Consider the following 20,271-nt stretch of genomic DNA (forward strand, 5'->3'; position numbering starts at 1 on the left):
ATAGTTAAAATCTGTTGCAGACAAAAATGTCACATCATTGGACGCTCCTGTCAATGCTTGAAATTCCCTGTCAACCACCCAAAAACTAATTCGATCAACCTAAATATAATTTGAATTGGCATGATTCTCCTTAAAAGTTCCTCCCAGAACAACTATTTAGGGATCACATTTACACAAGCACACAAAAATGGCCAAACAGCAATACACTGAGATTGGAGATTAGAAATTGTGGCCCTGTCTTAGAGGATCAGCTTTAGGGATAAATCTCAGGCGCAGACCCACTTCAGGTCACTCACCAAACGCGTTCGGGACCTGCAGCTCCAGAGCCAAGAAGGGAAAAGGTAAGTCTGATAATTGATTACTTATAACTGATAGCAGAGTTACTTATTTGTTTCTTCAATTTATGTTTTTTTAACAATAATATGTGAATTAGCCACTATATTTTTTTTTACTGCAATTAGTTAACAGCTTAAAATTTTAGATAACTTGCATATCTAACTAAACTAAAGTTAACCAAACATAATATTTTAAGTCAAGCACAAACACATACTTTATTAAGTTGAAACAACACATAATTTCTTATTCTAATGTTGAATTTAAGTTGTGATAAATAAAAATGTTTTACAGTGTGAATTAAATATTAGTTTAGAGAAAAAGCTAAATAATTGGCTTAATATTCTCTTAAAATTACAGACTAAACATTTTCACTAAAGAACAATTCATTTTGAATTATTAATCAGGCTAATTGGAGTAAATTATGTAATTTATGTAAAAACAGTCATTTCTATATGGGACTTCACTTTATTTTTGGCTATGATATTACTGGTTTAGAAGTTTTAGTTAATAATTAAGTTTTTTTTTAGCAATGTCATTATCATCTGAGGAATATATCATATTGTAAAATATTGTGTGCATTAAATACCAGAAGGCACATTTATAATTGCCATTAACTGAGCCTTTGATAAAAGCCCTGTTTGTTTGATAATTAATTGGCATACATTTCTCAAAGCATAATGTGTATAGAAGCTTAAGTCTTTTCTTTGGTTGGTTTTGTCCTCTCGGTTGTGTCATAGCACACCGATGAATCCTCAACCTTTCTCTTTGCTAATTAGTCCTTGAAGCTAATAGGTTTTGCATTGTGAGAAGCTTAAAGTGCTTCTGTGTTGCTGGATTTTCCTTTTTTTTTTTCATACACAATCGATCTCAGCGTTCTCTAAACCTCTACGCCGATTCCAAAGTCTCCCTTTGTTTCATAAGAGCCTTAGCTCAAGATTTCTCATGTGCTCTGAAAAACGTGTTGAGTCACGAGTCAATAACGTTCAATAAGCCTCCAAAAACCATGTTACGTCATTTTAGCATACAAGTCTTGCTATTTATGAGCTGTTGTGGGATGAATTAAAAGAATGCAGTTTTTTTAAGTATAGTTAATCAGCTCAAACTGATTTGTGGAAACGTTTTACCAGATTTACATGCGTTGATTTTACGCTTTATACAAGCAACCAAATCAACTGAAGTTGAAGAAGAGGATGGGGATGTGATGAGGATTTGTACAAACAAATAAGCCATATTTGATACTAATAAAATATTCAGAACATTTTAGAAACGTAGAGTATTTGAGAAGTTCCCATATGTTAAGTTTACAATAGCATTTTGAACTGCATGTTCTTTGTTTGATTATAGTGGCACTTGTGGTGATTAAAGGAATTGCACCCTGACGCTTCCTGCACTAATTACACCTGCAATGTTGTGTTTTTTGTCTTTTACGTCACTGGCATTCTCCCAAAAAGCAATTGTTTACAAAACATCTTCACAGAATCACTCAGGAGGCAAAAGCGATGTTTGAGTTCTTGAGGTAAGTACGTGTCTGATTACACTAGTATCAAAACACAAGCAAATAAACCAACAGAACTATAAAGAATATGATGAAATTTTTGATGCATTTTGTTTATACTTGTGTGCTCGCAGTAACGATTGTTCATGGACGTGCGGCTTGAGTGCGTTTGTGGTGCTGTGGGTTCTGGTGTGGTTCTACCGGGACAACCTTGAGATTTCCAAGGTCTCAGAGAAGCACGTCTTTGTGACCGGTTGTGACTCTGGATTCGGACACCTACTGTGTAAACGCCTGGACAAACGTGGTTTCCGCGTCCTAGCCGGGTGTCTCACGGAAAAGGGCGCGGATGATCTGAAGAGGGCGACGGGACCTTTCCTGAAGACCTGCATCTTGGACGTGACCAGCACGGCCAGCATTCAGAAGGCTGTGGAATGGACCAAAAGCGAAGTTGGAGATAAAGGTGTGTTTCAGGTGAGACTATGAAATAAAGGTTTTAGAAACAAGTTTGACATCTTTGTTCTTAACTTTCCAGGACTTTGGGGTTTGGTGAACAACGCCGGACGTGCTCTTCCAATGGGACCATCTGAGTGGATGAAAATCGAAGACTTTGAAGGCACGCTCAAAGTCAACATGTTTGGCGTGATCGAGGTGACCATGAACTTCTTCCCTCTTGTGAAAAAGGCCCGTGGAAGAGTGGTGAACGTGGCGTCAGTGTTGGGTAGAGTGGCAGCTAATGGCGGCGGATATTGCATCTCGAAGTTCGCGGTGGAGAGCTTCTCTGACTGTCTAAGGTATCACACTTCAAAAGCTATGTTTCATCTACCTATTTGTATGCAAATTTTGGAATATCACATAAAAAAAGTCTAGATGGAAAAGCCAAGATGCGCATTCTAAACTCAATTAAGGTGGGACATTTTTTTATCTGATAAGAAGACATGCACATAAACTACGATGGAAACATATTTGCTGAATAAATCCTTCAATCTAGAACAAAAAATAATATGACATCGGACCAATTTCATCGCAAAGCATCTCAAATTTTGGTTTGGTCATTCTGAAATGCCTGAGCCAAAGTCTGTCATCAAAATGGTCGGGTACAATGCGTTTTTCATTAAAGATATTTTGCGCCAATTTCCCAGGAAGTGACGATTTTGTTCTCTTGAACACATGAAATGGTACTTTATTCACAAATGTTTTATGCGATATTCCATTTTTGCGCATAAGCTGAAATTGCACCTTTGGATAGAACGATAGCCAATGAAAGGTCTGAGATAAAAACAAATAGTTTTATGTGTCTGTTTCGACCTTTGACATCACCACTACCTTCAGGAAACTTTTTTCATGTCATTTCAGAAGGGACATCCAGAATTTTGGGGTCAACGTGTGCATCATCGAACCTGGTTTCTTCAAGACGCAGGTGACCAGCTTGGAGCCCATCGAGAGGGAACTTCACCGCCTCTGGGATCAACTGACCCCTGAAGTGAAAGAGAGTTACGGAGACAAATACTTGGATAAATGTAGGTTATTTATGCGAACGATTACCATTTTCTCCATTTCTTCAAACATAGTCCATTTAGATGCTCTTTGTCTCTCCAGACATCAATATCCAGAGGCTGATCATGAACACCATATGCGACTCTGACCTCAGTAAAGTAACCAACTGCATGGAACACGCCCTGCTGGCCGCCCACCCAAGAACACGCTACAGTGCCGGCTGGGATGCCAAGCTCCTGTGGATCCCCTTGTCTTATATGCCTGCTTGCTTTGTAGATATTGCGCTTAAGCTGGTGATGCCAAAGCCAGCAAAAAGTGCCTAGATTTAGAGTGTGGTTAAAGGTAATTTTAGGCTGGATACTTTTAACTCTTACCTTTGGTTCCCTTCTGATACACTGGAAGACACTCTATTTTGGGGTCTAATTTTGTATATTTATAAACAATTATACAAAGTATATACACTGCCGGTCAAAAGTTTGGAATATATATATATATATATTTAATTCCCTGTAATAAATATGAATTTTTCCAAACCTTTGACCTGTGGTCTTTCCACATCAAGCCATTTATAATATTTCTCATTGGCATGTTCTTACCAAATAAGTTACATTTGCCCGAACTTGCCTTGAATATGCATCACAAATTTGTGCCTGTTGGTCATATAGCCTACTGTAGATGTGTTGATAGAGAGCCACTGACTGACTTTTGGCATTATATATTTGTATGAAACTGTCATAGGCCTACTGGTTTGCTTGACTTGCCAAATTATGGATATTTTAATGGAATAGGTAACATAACTGTATAAATATAATTTAATAAATCTTATAAGAATATTTTCTGTGTATTGTCATCTGTGAACCACTTTCTTCCCAGAAAGGACAGCTTAAATCAGCATGGTTTGGCGGTTAGTTAAAATAGGCTAGATGTTTTTGTTCAGTTGGTCAAATGATATACTGTCAGGTGAGTGGACCATTTAATTGATCAACAAATATTTCTTACGAGCCATGAACATTTATTATTCATTAAACAGTCCCATGACGAATAAATCATTAAACTGTTATCCCTGAAGCGAATCTGGCTAAAATGATCAAACGTCGAGCGCGAGAACATTAGTAGTAGGCTAGCCTATCGTTTGAATTTGCTCACGTCATCGTTCTTCTACAATGCTATTGTAATTTTTTTTAATTTTTTTAAATTGTATGCTACATTTAGGCTACTTCAAATCTTATACATTTATATTATTTAATGTATTGTTATATTTTCTACTAGGGTAACAGTTGTCAGAAGACGAGTTACGGAGCTTCTTTTTTTACCTCAGTATATCGTTTGCAACGACTGTTGTAGAATACATTAATTTACGCTTATAAACATCTCAAAAAGTGCTGTCTCAGTATCATGACATGCGATCACTTCGCCCCTCGATGATTTAAAAGTGAAAGTTATCTGTGACGGTGAACTTTTATGAAACGTCAGTGTTGATAAAGTGCTTCTGGCGCTCACCGGATTCCACGCGCACCTGTTGACGCGACTCAAAAACAAACCAGCCGCACGCGAGAGAGGGGGATCTCCAGAGTGACCGTTATTTGCGACCTGGACTAGTCTAAATACCCATATTTACGCTTCAAATTGTAATTTATTTCTTATGCGATACAGGAAAATGATTTCTTTCAGGACCCTAAGACTGCCTAACGTTGGAGTTATTGGCTTACTGGCGAAGGAAGTGTCAAAAAGCAGCTCAGCGTGTCAGAATGTGGCGAGGAGATCGTTCAATTTAACTTTTCACGCAGCCCGCGAATTTACTGCTCCTGTATCAGTGGATAAACCAAAATCGAAAACGTGAGTCATAATAATAATATCATATATAAAAAAAAAATGTATAGCTGTAAAAATGTTTGATTTAAAAAAATAGAAAAAGTAGGCTACAATTGTTTGGTGTTAGTGTGTGTGGAGGCCTAATCTTTTTTCATTAAAGCAGAAATATGACCAATAAAAGCATATTCTCTGGACTGGAGGACTTGCTTTTCTATACTATAACTGAGGGAGCAGAGAAAGTTCCTGTATCTAATTTCATTGCTGTAAGTTCTTTAATTTATATACACACTATACAATAAATATTATTTACAAGACTTTTTTTTGCACTAGCAGTTGTTAAAGTCTGCAAACTGAACATCACTGTATATGGGCAACAGCTGGGAGTTGCCCCACACATTGACTCAGTTGTATGTTATGAGCTCAGTTACCACCAACACCCTTTACATTTTCCCTCTGAAATCTGATTCGGTCATGGGAGGGCTGAGGTAAAACTCACACACTATTATCTAGTGTGGTACTGGTGTCATGGGTTGTGTAATAATTTATACAGAAGGTCAGTATACACCCCAGTACCTAGTTTAAATGACATTTGATGAACTTTGTTATAGATATGTCTTAAATATCGAACTAAACTAAAGTTAATTAAACTTAATGTTTTAAATCAAGCACAAAAACATACTTCTTTTTAAAGTTGAAACATGTTTGATTTGTTTGATTATTGTATAATTAGAGTAATCTTTCTAAACATTACTGTTTAATTAAAGTTTGCACTACAAATTCAAGGATAGAACCATATTTTTCCCATCTAACAGGCAGTGAAAAGCACCGGCCTTCTGACCTCTGACCCTAGATTGCGCGACTGCATGGAAAAGATTCGCGAAGCTATCCGGGAATCCGCCGGTGAAGTCATGATGGACCGTGAGCTGTTCCGAAAGTGAGTACATTTTCTTTCCGGCATAGTTAGACAAAAAATATCTGCGAATTTCCTGCATAAAGAGGAATATTTATCCGGATGAAGTTCTAGTTTCTAACATCTCCAACATTGTGTCAGGTGTGCGGGTGGAAACATCGTTCTGCTGAGTCTCGCTTTCAGACGGAAATTTATCATTCCTGAATTTGAGGCATTTGTTGGCATCATCAATCATATTTACCACACATCAAAACTGCAACATGATGGATATGTAAGAACTGTATTTTTGTTTTATAATTTTTCCTCATTTATTTGTATAGTTGGGACTCACTTAGAATCTTTTTTAGGTAACAAAATACATTCCCCATCTCACCAAGTTTAGTCCTGATCTTTGGGGCGTCTCTCTCTGCACAGTGGATGGTCAAAGGTAAATAGAAAAAGCTCCCTCAACTGTTCTATAATATGAAGTGATGATTTTCAAATCAACTCTTTGAATATCAGGCACTCAGTGGGAGACACAAAGGTGCCGTTCTGCTTGCAGTCGTGCGTGAAGCCGCTGGAATACGCCATCGCTGTACACGAGCACGGCACGGAGAGAGTGCACCACTACGTGGGGAAGGAGCCCAGCGGATTCAAATTCAACAAACTCTCTCTGGATGAAGACGGTGGGTGAGGAAATGTCATAGATTATCATAAACAACCTACAGATGTTCTTGATGTCGAGCAAAATGCAATAGATATACACACATAGGCTACCGAAAATAGAGGAGCGTTGGGTGTAATGCATTACAATTACTGTAATTTACTGTAAAATAAGGGATTATTCTTAGGGTGTATTCACACCTGCCTTGTTTGGTTCGATTGAATCGAACTCTAGTTCGTTTCCCCCCTTGGTGCGGACCTTTTGGGCAGGTGTGAATACAGCAATCGAACTCTGGTGCGGACCAAACAATCGAACCGAGACCCAGCTGAAGAGGTGGTCTCGGTACGGTTCCAAACGAACTCTGGTACGGTTCGTTTACGATGTGAACATGAACCGACCCAATATCGGCCCAATATCAATATCGACCCAATATTGTTCATTCAAGTGCGAAAGAGAATTCCATTCCGGCGCGCTGTCTGGCCACACAATACTGTTGCGCGTCATTCTGCGCGTCGTGTGTGCATCATTGGCAGTGTTGTGCATGAACGCGTTCACTGAACGCGTTCATATTTTCGCCGAACGCTGAACGAATCACTTTTAATACAATAAACGTGAACGAGAGATTTTTCGAGAGAACTCATCTGATTTTTTTGTACATATTTGCCTATTTGTTAGGATTTTAGTATCATAATGATTAGGCTAATAAATGCACGCACAATTATCCGTGAACTTGATTTGAACAAATGCCTTTCAACTTGTGTGTGCAAAATTCAGAATTAAATTAATGTGCAGAAATTTGTACAAATAGAGAGTAGGATATGTAGGCCTAATATACTGTTGTAGCCATTTAAAAAAGCGCGTTTCATATTTGTTAATTTATGTTGATTAATGAAAAGTGAACAGCACGACCGAGATAGGATGCGCAATATGAGACATGGAGCGGGTCAGACATGATTTTGACCGTTGAAGTTGAAGTTGTTATAGAAAGCCTTTCTTTAAAGTGAATTTCGTTTTGTATAAATTGTATCTTAATTTTAATACATTTTTCATCAACCAATTGCCTGTATTTAATGAATAGGCCAACGAAACAAATATAACGGAGGCGCCCGCGCGCTCACTTGCATTGCACGTGAACTGAGCACATCCTAACTTAACGAATCTCAGTGTATGCCTCACACAGACATGACAAATACATCAAATACACAAAGCTTGAAATGTCTTTAAACGAAATAATTCAAAACGAAAAAAGAAAAAGGCTACTCTCTGATTATGTAATCCATTATTAGGCTTAGCCTATTTATGTGCATTTCTCTCTATAAGCGCGTTCTCACGGAGATGGCGATCGTCAACTTCATCTTTGCAGCCGAGTCGACACTTTTAGAGAAAACACTTGTTTATTAATAAAAATCAATACACGCGTCACCGGATTTACAGATGCACGCACACATATTATTTCGAAATAACGAGACAGTAAAATAACAAATATTGCAGTAGCCTACGAAATATCTCCAAATTTATTTTTAATTAATTTTTATATTTTTTATATCTCCGAGCCTTTTTTTGTTGCACTTCCTGATTTCCCTACTTGAGAATCCTTGTCCAATGAATGGACGACCTTAGCACACGTGTGGTTTTGTTTACACATTTTGGTTCACTTGCAAAAAGAGCAGTGTGAAAGCGAACCGTACCAAACAAAAAAACAAAAAAAATTATTTGGTCCGGACCAAAGCAAGTGAACTATCGGACTTTCCTGGTGTGAATACACCCTTAATTTGTTTTGGAATTTGATCACAGTTACTTCTGATGTAATTGCATTAAATACAAAAAATTCTAAATAAAATAACAGTGGATTTAACATAAAAATTTAAGATTTTAATGTGATCTCCCTTTAAATGTTTTGGTCAGTTCAAGAATAATTTATGCAATTTTATATTATTTATTTGAAAGAATTAAGAGCAGTTTCATGTACTTGTGTTGTTCAACTGGTTGAGGTTGATATGGGACTTAGAAAGTAATTAATCAATCATTTTTAAAGAGAAAGTTGTCAGGATTCAGAGAAGGGAGGACCCAGGCACAGAATGAACAGGGAGTGATATTTATTGACAGACAAGACACAGGCAGGAACAGTCCAAACAATAAGGCAGGGCACAGCTGGAGAACAGGTAGGTCGAGGGCACAGCTGGAGAACAGGCAGGTTACGGATGAGACAACTCCAGGCTCTTCGGCAACAGTGGAAACTTGACAGCAGCTCAAGGAACCAGAGGCTTGGCATAGGTGAAATGAAACCGCACTAGAGTGGCTCGCCAGGATAGGGGTCTCGTTGACCAGGGAAGGACAAAACTGACAACTGACTAGAAAAACAAAACAGACTAAATAATAACTGGAGGTAGCAAAAAGGGAAAATAAAGTAAATAAAATAAAAAAATTCTCAAAATAAGTAACTGGTACTTACTATACTGCAAACAATACTGTAACCTTCCAGAGAACTAGAGAAAAAGAAATAAAGATCACTTAAAGATAAGTCAAAAACAAGGCTTGAGGGAACTAGAAGCAAGTAAGGATTAGAACTAGACTAAAAACACAGGAACAAAGAAACTAGAATTTAACAAAGCAGAAACAATCAAACAAGGAAAACTAAATCTAGCACTGACTGACAGATTCTGTGACAACCGTATGCACACAATGAACTCAGACCACGCACAAAACGAACCAGCAAAGACATGAGGGAAAGGGGCACAATATAAAAGGAGCAGAGCACATGAGGATCAGGTGAGCACAATTAGTGAAACAAGGACAAGACGGACTAAACAAGGGGGCGTGGTAACTGGAAACAAGGAGGTGGGAGAAGAGGAGCACATGGCAAACACAAACAAAGACAGAGCCATGTGCTCAAACACAAGACAAACATAGAAACTTGAAACAAAGACAAAACAGACATGGCTGCCAGGGCGGAACCCTGACACAAGTAGCAAAGTAATCTAATTACACTTTCAAAGATGTAATTAGTAGCTTGTAATTAATTATTTTGTAACACTTTTCAATAAGGTTTCATTAGTTGACATGAATGAAGAATACTTCTACAACATTTATTAATCTTAGTTAATGTTCATTTCAATGTTTACTAATACATTACTAAACCCCAAAGTTGTATTTGTTAACATTAGTTAATGCACTGTGAACTAACATGTACAAACAATGAACGACTATTTTTTATTAATTAACATTAACAAGGATTCATAAATACTGTAACAAATGTATTGCTCATTGTTTGTACATGTTGGTTAATAATACTAATGTTAACAAATGAAACCTTATAGTAAAGTATCATCATTACCTTTTTAGAGTAACTTACCCAACACTGCCCATAACAAAAAACTTACAAATTCCAGTAACAGTTTATTTTACAGTGTTCATTTATTCACAAGGTTTTAAATCGGCTGTCAACATAATGGACACACCACACACAAATACATATACACAATGGACATATTCACAATAGATTTGTTCCTAAAAATGTCTTAAGTTATTAATTTTTTTGGTAACAATTTATTTTACAGTGTTCTTACATGTACTCACTGTAGTAAGAATAAAAATAATTACCTGCAACTAAACCTCAACCAAACCCTAATCCTACCCTAACCCTATAGTAAGTACATGTAGTTGCTTAAAGGGGTGGTAAAATGCCCTTTTCACAAGATGTAAAATAAATCTCCGATGTCCCCGGTGTGTGTGTGTAAAGTTTTAGCTCAAAATACTTCACAGATATTTTATATAGCATGTTAAAGTTGTCACTTTTTGAGGGTTAGCAAAAACGCACCGTTTTGTGTCTAGCACTTTAAATGCAAATGAGCTGCTGTTCCTGACACAGAGGGCGGAGCTTCAAGAGCTTGTGTGTGTTAGCAGCTCCGATTACCTCATGCAGACACACTAAAATGACAGAAACTGTTCTGCCTTTTATGTTTAAACGGAGTCAGACAAAGATGGAGAGACTCAAGAAGAAGTGACAACATGTAGAATGCAACAGGACGTCTCTGAATGGTTAGTTGATGAATTTATGTTGATGATGTCGAGTTAACTATCTTCAATTAGGATATTCTGTCACGGTAATCTATAAATCGCTCGTATAGGAACTGTTGTGAGATGCACACAGAGTGACTTTCTGTTGCATGTGAAAAGATGGATGCTAAAGTTTGAGCTGACTCACAAATGTGCTCGACTACAACAACTTTTCCTCTTCTCAACATGGACTGCATCTTACCGGGGGCGGGGCTTATGTAAATTTTAGGGTTGGTGATGTCACTAACCCGTGAGGAATGTCGTGTAGTCCCTACCAGCCGTTTGTTGTAGTCCTTAAAAAACGATTTCTTTAAAAGCAAATATCTCCCTTTGCTTTGAACTTTGAGCGTTGTAACTTTGCAGATGTTGTTTATGCTCAAACAGCAACATTGCACACTAACTAAAGTTAGCAAAGTGAAATCATACTCAACCACCCCTTTAATATTACTCTATATATAATATTCATATAATACATTTGGTGACACTTTATTTTACAGTGTCTTTGTTGCACACATTACATGTAGTTACTATAGTAATTACTATACATTGTGCTTAATTATATGCAACTAATCTAAAACACACCCTAATCATAACCCTAACCCTATAGTAAGTACATTTACTTAATTGATATTACTTTGTACACTTTAACATGGACACCTTAAAATGAAGTGTAACTTATTCATATGAATCCATATTAAATGAAATAATCTGTGAGCTGATGCTGGTTTTCTGTTCTTAGATAAACCTCACAATCCCATGGTCAACGCTGGAGCGATTGTCATCAGTTCACTTATCAAGGTAAACATAAACCTGCACTTTCACTGTGGAGTTTAGTGTCAAGTAGGTTTGTGTTTGCACTATTTACTTGTCCGATAATCAACTCTGCTTGCAACTCCAAAACAAACACTGATATACACTGACATGCTTGCCAGGCCATAATTCATTTGAGCTAACAGACCTCTGACCCAGAATTCCAGATCTGTGTGGACAGACGCGGCGGTGCATCTGCTACATGTGTTGTTTTGTGGTGAAGCTATGAGCAGGACTATTACTGGTCTGGACTGAATCCAGGCTATTAAAAGTGCCCTTTAGACCAAATGTATGTGATCTGTGCTTCCTAGGTTCTCCATTACAAGCTAGAATAGGCAAAAGCCTCACGTCGGTGAAATTTACTGTTCCTCTTCTCCTTCTCTCCAGCCAGGTGTCAACAAAGCGGAGAAGTTTGACTATGTAAGTTGTTGGATGCTGGCATTTCAAATTTCATTTAAAAAATATGTAAATACATACGCTGACTAGCAGGTAGGAGATCCTATGATTGGACAAATTTTTTTTTTTGTCCTCAAACTTTCACAGAAGAGGTGTACATGTTTTATTTTTTAGACACTTCTATTATTTAATTGAAGATGTGAAGAGCATTTTAAGCTGTATAACAAAATGTGTTTTATAGAAAAAATTGCCTTAAAGGAACACTCCACTTTTTTTGGAAATAGGCTCATTTTCCAACTTCCCTAGAATTAAACGGTTGAGTTTTACCGTTTTCGAATCCATTCAGCCGATCTCCAGGTCTGGCGGTAGCACTTTTAGCATATTAGCATAGATCATTGAATCTGATTAGACCGTTAGCATCTCGCTCAAAAAAATGACCAAAGAGTTTCGATATTTTTCCTATTTAAAACTTGACTCTTCTGTAGTTACAGCGTGTATGAAGACAGACAGAAAATGAAAAGTTGGGCTATTACACAGTAATGAGAGTTATTACACAGGAATGAGAGTATTTTTTTTTTTTTTTTTCCATTAGGTCACCTGATGGAGTTTTTCGTTTCCTTGCCACTGTTGCCTTTGGCTTGCTCAGTTGGGGATATTCAATTTAATTAATCAATAAATAATACTATTGATTAGCATTACCAAACATGGACGTTTTATTATTATTTTAATTTAATAATGTGAAGCTGCTTTGATACAATCTGTATTGTGAAAAGCGCTATACAAATATTCTTGACTTGACCTGACTTGACTATAGTTCCTAGTCATATTGGCCTAGAAAATTGCAACTTTTAATTTTCCGTCGGTCTTAGTACACGATGTAACTACAGAAGAGTCAAGTTTTAAATATGAAAAAAATTTTTGAAACTCTTTGGTCATTTTTTTGAGCGAGATGCTAACGGTCTAATCAGATTCAATGATCTATGCTAAGCTATGCTAAAGGGAGTTGGAAAATGAGCCTATTTCCAAAAAAAGTGGAGTGTTCCTTTAAATGGAACAATGTTTATTTGGCTATTAATCTCCAAAGCACCAAAAGTAGTGCATACAACTTTTCAGCTATATTATAAAGTCATACAGTAGGTTTTTTTAATGAAAAGCATGAAATTAGTTACGGTATTTATCAAAGTCGTTATTCCTCGAAAATATTGCTTTTTGGATATAGATGATGCCTTTATCCCAAAAACGGAGCAGATGTGATTCCAGACTCTTTATTTGGCTGTTTGCTAATAGTGTCTCTATAAAGAAAATAATTTTTTGTTGCATTTCCTCACCAGGTGATGGAGTTTGTGAAGAAAATGACAGGCAGGGAGTATGTGGGCTTCAGCAACGCAACGTATGTCTTTCGCTTTGGCGTTTTACACTCGTTTTACACGCAATTTAATTCCTATTGACTTACGTTTGATTTTCGCTTGGACAGATTCCAGTCAGAGAAGGAGACAGGAGACAGAAACTACGCAATAGGATACTACCTTAAAGAAAAAAAGGTTTGTACTTCAGCGAACATAGTTTTATATGAGCAAACTAGCAGGATGTTGTTGATTGTTCGCAAATACAACTGTGATGTCCTTCTGTACAGTGTTTTCCGGATGGGGCGGATATGATTGACGCACTGGACTTTTATTTCCAGGTTGGTCAGGTGATTCTTCACCTGTTTTAATCCGTTAAATTATTCAAATGTTAATCACTGACGGTGCCGACTGAATTTCCTCTCTGTCCCTCACAGTTGTGCTCAATAGAGGTCACGTGCGAGTCCGGCAGTGTGATGGCCGCCACACTGGCTAACGGCGGCATCTGTCCAATCACAGGAGAGAGAGTTTTGAGCACAGAAGCCGTACGAAACACACTCAGCCTCATGCACTCCTGCGGGATGTACGACTACTCGGGACAGTTCGCCTTCCACGTGAGTACATTCAGAACTAGTCAGAGTGCAAATAATATGACTTTCAATCTATTCATCAGAAAATATATATTTTTTTAAATTAAAGAGTTGCTTATTTAGAAGTAAATTTAAGTGCACAATCTTTTGAGGTTCAGTTAGTAAGTGTCAACCAGTGTTGTTTTAGTGTCATTTAGATACTATTATAGTTTTTATTAATATTTAAAATTCATACAATTTTAATATTTGAGTTTATTTTTGCCATTTTTATTAGTAGTTATTTTTTTAATATGTCTATGCATTTTTTTAATTTCAGTTTTAGTTATTTTACTAAATCAAGTTAAATGAAAATGAGAAATGTTGCTTTTGACAATTAGAAACGTAATAAGTTTAATAGTTTATTTTATTTAATTTTACAAAATTTTAATAGAAATTTTATGGTTTCAGTTTATAGCTATATAAGCCTAGCGTTAACTATTTTAGAGATTTTTTAAAATAAATGATTTATGATATATTTGGTATGTAAGACACAAATTAAGTAAAATTAAGCGATAATTACAGTATTACAGTATTTATGTTTTGAAAATATCCTGTCCGATTATGACCCAAGTGCTCAAACTGCCTACTGTTGCTATGATTACCTTGTTACTGACAATATATATAGACCTATGTGTCTGTGTGTGTGTGTGTGTGTGTGTGTGTGTGTGTGTGTGTACATGTTATATGCAAGAGGGCTTCAAAGAACATCTAAACAATCTGACATTAAAGATTTTTACTAGGTTCTAGTAGAAAATTTGAAAAAAAAAAAACATTTTGTGGGGTAACAATTGTTGTTTCTCTTTACATCTCAATACATGCAAAGTCCTTTTCAAGAAAAGTCTGCTCACTCTGCAGCCATTTTTGCAATGCCTCCGGGCAGGTATTACGGGCGTCCAAGACCAAGTCCTATGTATACTCCAGGAATCAGTGTTCTCCTTCCGCTCGAGCGAACGCTGGCAAGACTCCCTACTGCCGCTGCTCGTTTCGGAAAACTTTGAACTATTATCCAATTTTGTACGGATTTTGAACCTAAGATGCTGCTACAACTGTTTTTATGGTTCGTTTGTGTCTGGCTCCTCTTGTTATCCGTTCACCTGCCAGTGATGGGTTTATACCAGTACACTGTTACTGACCTGATCCAGCTCCGACGTCACTCGCTTGGCACCCCGCCAGCTGTACTCCGATTCCACCCGGATATCATCTACCATCCTCGGCGGAGATACAACCACAGAGGTTCCCGTCGGAATCTTAACTCTAACAGCTCTACAGCCATAAAGACCATCTGGTCCAGCTCTCGACGTCCACCGCGCTGTCAGCCGCGCTATGTCAGCCGCGCTGTCAACCACAACGTGTTAGCCCGCCTAAGCCGGTCGGCTAACATTTTCAGCTCTGACAAAACTCCACACAAGTGCGCTCTTCTTAATGTTCGCTCTCTGTCAAATAAGGGACATATCATCCGGGACCTTATCACTGACCGTGAGTTAGATTTTATTTGTTTAACTGAGACCTGGCAACAACCTAATGACTTTTCACTACTCAATGAAACTGCACCATCCGGATTTGTTTACAAATCGCAACCCCGTGGTACCGGTCGGGGAGGTGGTCTCGCGATGTTTTACCGCGAGAAGTGGAAAGTCTCACCAGTATCCACACCTGTCTCTAGCTCGTTTGAGCATATGGTCTGTGAACTTTCTGGTCAAATTCCAACCATTATCGCCACTGTTTACCGCCCACCTAAACCTAACTGTAACTTTGTAGATGACTTTGCTGTTTTTCTTACTTATTTATCCACTTTATCATCAAATATAATACTGATGGGCGATTTCAATATCCATATGGACAAACCCAATTTGCCTCTCACCAAAGACTTCACCTCCTGCCTGGACAGTTTTGGTTTCCTTCAGCATATAACTTGTCCTACACACTCCAAAGGCCACACTTTAGACCTGATCTGTTGCTCTGGAGTCACTCCCATCAACATTACAGTTGATGATCTTCCCATAACGGATCATTTTCTCATCACATTTACAGCTGAACTTACCCTCTCAACCACCAAGACATCACGTCATATCACTTTTCGCAATATAAAAAACATTAACCCAGCTACTCTAACTACAACTATTGACTCGTCTCCAATCCCAAACATCCACAATCTCTTCACCCCTGATGATTTTGTTTCTCATTACAATACTGGACTTTTAAACATTCTCAATTCCCTCGCTCCGTTGAAAACTCGTCCTGTTTCATTCACTGTTTCCGCCCCCTGGTTCACCGCTGATCTTCGCCTTATGAAAGCAGAAGTACGACAACTGGAAAGACTGTATAGGAAATCTGGTCTCACCATACATAAAGAACTATACAATAACCACATTTTGCAGTATAAGGATTCCATAGCCACCACTAAAACTCAGTACTATTCCAGTTTAATTACTGCTAATCATGGAAACTCAAAGTCACTTTTCAATATTTTAAACAAAAACACCCAACCACAGGATTCTTTGCCTCCCCATTTGTACACAACATACTTCTGTAATTCCATCATGTCATTCTTTAATGCTAAAATTTACAATATTCACCAACACCTTGACTACACTACACACCATCTACACAGCTTTTCTGACCCCCATCCACCCATACACACACTCTCTTCTTTTCACCTGCCCTCTCTCTCAGAACTCACCGAACTCATCCAGAAATCCAAATCGTCCACATGTCAACTAGACCCTCTACCTACACATCTTGTCAAATCCTGCCTCCCTTCTCTGCTCCCTATCATCTCTGCCATCATTCACTCATCTCTTACCACTGGAACTGTCCCCACATCCTTAAAAACTGCTGTCATTACACCTATCCTGAAAAAGCCTGGTGCTGACCCTTCCATATTCAACAACTTCCGTCCTATATCCAACTTACCCTACATTTCCAAAATTCTTGAAAAAGTAGTTGCAACTCAAATACATTCTCACCTTTCTCACAACAATCTCTATGAACAGTTCCAGTCTGGTTTCCGCCCACTCCACAGCACAGAAACAGCACTAATAAAAATCACCAATGACCTTCTCATGGCAGCTGACTCTGGACTACTCACGATCCTCATCCTCCTTGACCTGAGTGCGGCCTTTGACACCATTTGTCATACCACCCTCCTCAAAAGATTGTCATCCATTGGTATTACCCACACTTCACTAAACTGGCTCACATCCTACCTCTCTGGCCGCACTCAGTTCATTCAGCTTAAGTCATTCAAATCCACTTCCTCTCCCGTCACTAAAGGTGTGCCCCAGGGCTCTGTCCTGGGGCCCCTTCTTTTTATTATCTACCTTCTTCCCCTTGGAAATATTCTCCGTAAATTCAATGTTAATTTTCACTGCTACGCGGATGACATCCAGCTCTACCTCACCACAAAGCCCACGTCCACTCTTCCACTCACTACCCTCACTGATTGCATTGCAGAAATAAAATCCTGGCTTACCCTCAACTTCCTTAAACTTAATAGTGATAAAACCGAGGTTCTCCTCATTGGTACCAAATCCACATTAGCCAAAACTAACAGTTTCTCCATCAAAATTGATAATTCCTCCGTCACACCTTCCCCTCAGGTTAAGAGTCTGGGTGTCATCCTTGACAGCACACTATCATTTCAACCACATATCAATAACATCACTCGGTCAGCCTACTTCCACTTACGCAACATTAATCGTCTTCGCCCTTCCCTCACCCCCCACACTACTGCCATCCTGGTCCATAGCCTTGTCACCTCCCGCCTAGACTACTGCAATACACTTCTTTTGGGCCTCCCTCACAAATCCCTCCGTAAACTTCAACTAGTCCAAAATTCAGCTGCCCGAATCATTACCCGAACCCCCTTCATCCATCACATCACTCCAGTCCTCCAGCAGCTTCACTGGCTCCCTATTCAGTTCCGTATCCAGTTCAAGGTCCTCTTACTGACATTCAAAGCCATCCACAACCTCTCTCCCCCGTATTTATCAGATCTCCTACATGTTTCCACTCCATCTCGTTTTCTCAGATCTTCATCCACATTACACCTGTCTGTCCCACCTGCCCGTCTCGCCACAATGGGGAGCAGAGCATTCAGCCGCTCTGCTCCCCGCCTTTGGAATTCCCTTCCACTTCATCTCAAAAACATGGATTCTTTCCCTCATTTCAAAACTGGACTCAAAACATTTCTGTTTAAACAAGCCTATTCGTTGTAGCACCCACTCATCTGTAATTATACTTGATTTGAAATTGATTTTAATCTATTTTTGGTATAACTTTATTATTTGTTTATTGTAACTTTTATGTATGCCTGTACGGTGACCTTGAGTGTCAGAAAGGCGCCTTTTTAAATAAAATGTATTATTATTATTATTATTTGAATGGGGAAAATCCTGAAATCTCAAAAAAGGCGGCACCCAGTTGCTTATATTGCCAGTTGCAGCGTACCATCTTTGTATATCTAAAGTTTTTGATACGTGTCAGGTTGGATTACCTGCGAAGTCCGGTGTGTCGGGTTCAGTTCTTCTGGTGGTGCCGAACGTGATGGGCATCATGTGCTGGTCGCCCCCAGTGGACAAAATCGGAAACAGCGTCCGTGGAATCCACTTCTGTCAGGTGTTTCTGTCATCGTCCTGTTGGTTTATCACCCTCTTTTTAATTCTAGACCATACATTTAGTATAAATAACTCATTTTGTAACCCTTCTGTATTTAGGAACTGGTGTCTTTGTTCAACTTCCACAACTACGACAATCTGAGGCACTTTGTGAAGAAGCAAGACCCTCGCAGACAGTCTGGTGACGACTTGGTAAACCTTACACTTGAAAAACAGCTTTCAAACCAACCACATGAACTATAACATTAAACACCAAAACATTGTGGAAATTGTTTTTAGTCGGCTTATTAGTTCCAGTAACGAACGCATCAAATCTGTGTTGTAGAACAAGTCGGTGGTGAATCTGATGTTTGCAGCCCACAGTGGAGATGTCTCGGCTCTGAGAAGGTCATTTTATACAGTTCACAATGTCTTCGCTTTGCCTCAAAATTTGAGTGCTACTGATATGTAGATTACTTACAGTACTAGTCTCTCTTTTCCTCCATCAGGTTTTCCCTTTCATCCATGAATATGGAGTTAAAGGACTATGACTCTCGCACACCTCTCCATGTCGCTGCTGCAGAAGGTAGAATCATTTTCTGTAAACATTAAAGCATCTTTTAGTGCCAAATACAGTTTATTTCATTATAAAAATCAATTTGGCTTGTGTCTGTTCTGTTTTAGGTCACGTGGAGGTTGTGATATTTCTGACGCAGGCCTGCAAAGTCAACCCTTTTGTGAAAGACCGGTACAGATCCCCGTTTCTTTATACGTTTACCTTCATCTTCTTCCATCTGGTCATAATTAACCCCGTATCTCTAATTCAGGTGGGGAAATATTCCTCGGGATGACGCCATGCAGTTCGGCCACAATGATGTGGTGAAGATCCTGCAGGAATATGAGCAGAGCTGCAGTCCAGGCTGACGCAGAAGACCGAAGTCATCAATCCAAATTTTCAACATTGGAGGGTGTGAATGTTACAAAGTTTAAGGGTAGTTCACCCAAAAATGAAAATTATCCCATATTTACTTACCCTCAAGCCATCCTAGGTGAATATGAGCTATAGAATAATATATAATAAGCTACTTAAGAAGTATTTTATTAACCCCCCCCCCCCTTTTATATTGGATGGATGTGCTTTTTTGGGCTTCAAAATCCAAGGTACCACTCACTCCTATTATAAAGCTCAGAAGAGACAGGATATTTTTTTAATATAACTCCGATTGTGTTTGGCTGAAAGAAGAAAGTCATAGACACGGATGGCTTGAGAGTGAGTCAATTCTGGGATCATTTTAATTTTTGGATGAACTAACCCTTTAGGGACTATATAGATCATGTCATCAGAAATAGAACAAAATAAGGGCACATTATCGAAATTGTCTATTTACAGAGATAAAAAAAAAAAAACTCACTCTGTTTTTATATTTGTAAATATGTTTTTTTTGTACATAATTTGTGTTGTATACATGTTAAATGTATGTTTAATTTGGTAATTTATTAATGCACAATGTACAGTGTTTGTGAATAAACAAACCCAACCATACAGCTTATTATATTTACACATCTTTACATTATCTTAGAATCATTTTCCTCTAATTTTGTAGCGTCTTTCTTTCTTTAATTTTTTTTAACGTGTCATGGTTTTTGCTAATTATTTCAAATAAATTAACCAACAAGTATATTTTCCCTGAAATGTTAATGTATACATTTCAGAAGAAATTAATCCACTCGCTATAAAACTTGCAACGTGAC

General features: G+C 38.2%; 2 protein-coding genes across 5 annotated transcripts; both read left to right on the forward strand.

The window, feature by feature from the left end:
* The first annotated feature begins 250 nt into the window (after positions 1-250).
* On the forward strand, positions 251-4,157 carry rdh5 (retinol dehydrogenase 5 (11-cis/9-cis)). Its single transcript, XM_079593407.1, has 6 exons — positions 251-341; positions 1,788-1,852; positions 1,966-2,291; positions 2,364-2,622; positions 3,185-3,348; positions 3,428-4,157. The coding sequence occupies exons 2-6, from the start codon at positions 1,836-1,838 to the stop codon at positions 3,646-3,648; spliced, it is 987 nt and encodes a 328-aa protein (XP_079449533.1). The 5' UTR covers positions 251-341; positions 1,788-1,835; the 3' UTR covers positions 3,649-4,157.
* Positions 4,158-4,820: 663 nt separating this feature from the next.
* On the forward strand, positions 4,821-20,198 carry gls2b (glutaminase 2b (liver, mitochondrial)). Of its 4 annotated transcripts, none has more exons than XM_079593333.1 (18): positions 4,821-5,161; positions 5,298-5,400; positions 5,950-6,071; positions 6,189-6,318; positions 6,395-6,474; positions 6,549-6,712; positions 11,486-11,544; positions 11,944-11,976; positions 13,284-13,342; positions 13,427-13,493; positions 13,586-13,636; positions 13,733-13,909; positions 18,410-18,541; positions 18,640-18,732; positions 18,866-18,927; positions 19,029-19,105; positions 19,204-19,267; positions 19,347-20,198. In XM_079593333.1, exons 1-18 carry the CDS (start codon positions 4,968-4,970, stop codon positions 19,441-19,443), a joined length of 1,764 nt encoding a protein of 587 aa, XP_079449459.1. In that variant the 5' UTR covers positions 4,821-4,967; the 3' UTR covers positions 19,444-20,198. The 4 variants fall into 4 exon arrangements, with proteins under 4 accessions (XP_079449459.1, XP_079449460.1, XP_079449461.1 ...); XM_079593334.1 differs by having other exon boundaries at positions 5,301-5,400; XM_079593335.1 differs by lacking the exons at positions 4,821-5,161; positions 5,298-5,400; positions 5,950-6,071; positions 6,189-6,318; positions 6,395-6,474 and having other exon boundaries at positions 6,570-6,716.
* The last annotated feature ends 73 nt before the right edge of the window (positions 20,199-20,271 follow it).

This window comes from Phoxinus phoxinus, assembly GCF_949152265.1.
Source record: "Phoxinus phoxinus genome assembly, chromosome: 20".
Lineage (NCBI taxonomy): Eukaryota > Metazoa > Chordata > Actinopteri > Cypriniformes > Leuciscidae > Phoxinus > Phoxinus phoxinus.

Bases quoted from the DNA above. Each gene is read 5' to 3' on its own strand.
- rdh5 (XM_079593407.1), top strand. The intron at 2,292-2,363 runs GTGTGTTTCAGG...TTAACTTTCCAG, and splicing joins AAGCGAAGTTGGAGATAAAG to GACTTTGGGGTTTGGTGAAC. The intron at 2,623-3,184 runs GTATCACACTTC...ATGTCATTTCAG, and splicing joins AGCTTCTCTGACTGTCTAAG to AAGGGACATCCAGAATTTTG.
- gls2b (XM_079593333.1), top strand. From the start codon at position 4,968: ATGCGATACAGGAAAATGATTTCTTTCAGGACCCTAAGACTGCCTAAC. The intron at 13,637-13,732 runs GTTGGTCAGGTG...TGTCCCTCACAG, and splicing joins CACTGGACTTTTATTTCCAG to TTGTGCTCAATAGAGGTCAC. The intron at 18,928-19,028 runs GTCATTTTATAC...TTCCTCCATCAG, and splicing joins GATGTCTCGGCTCTGAGAAG to GTTTTCCCTTTCATCCATGA.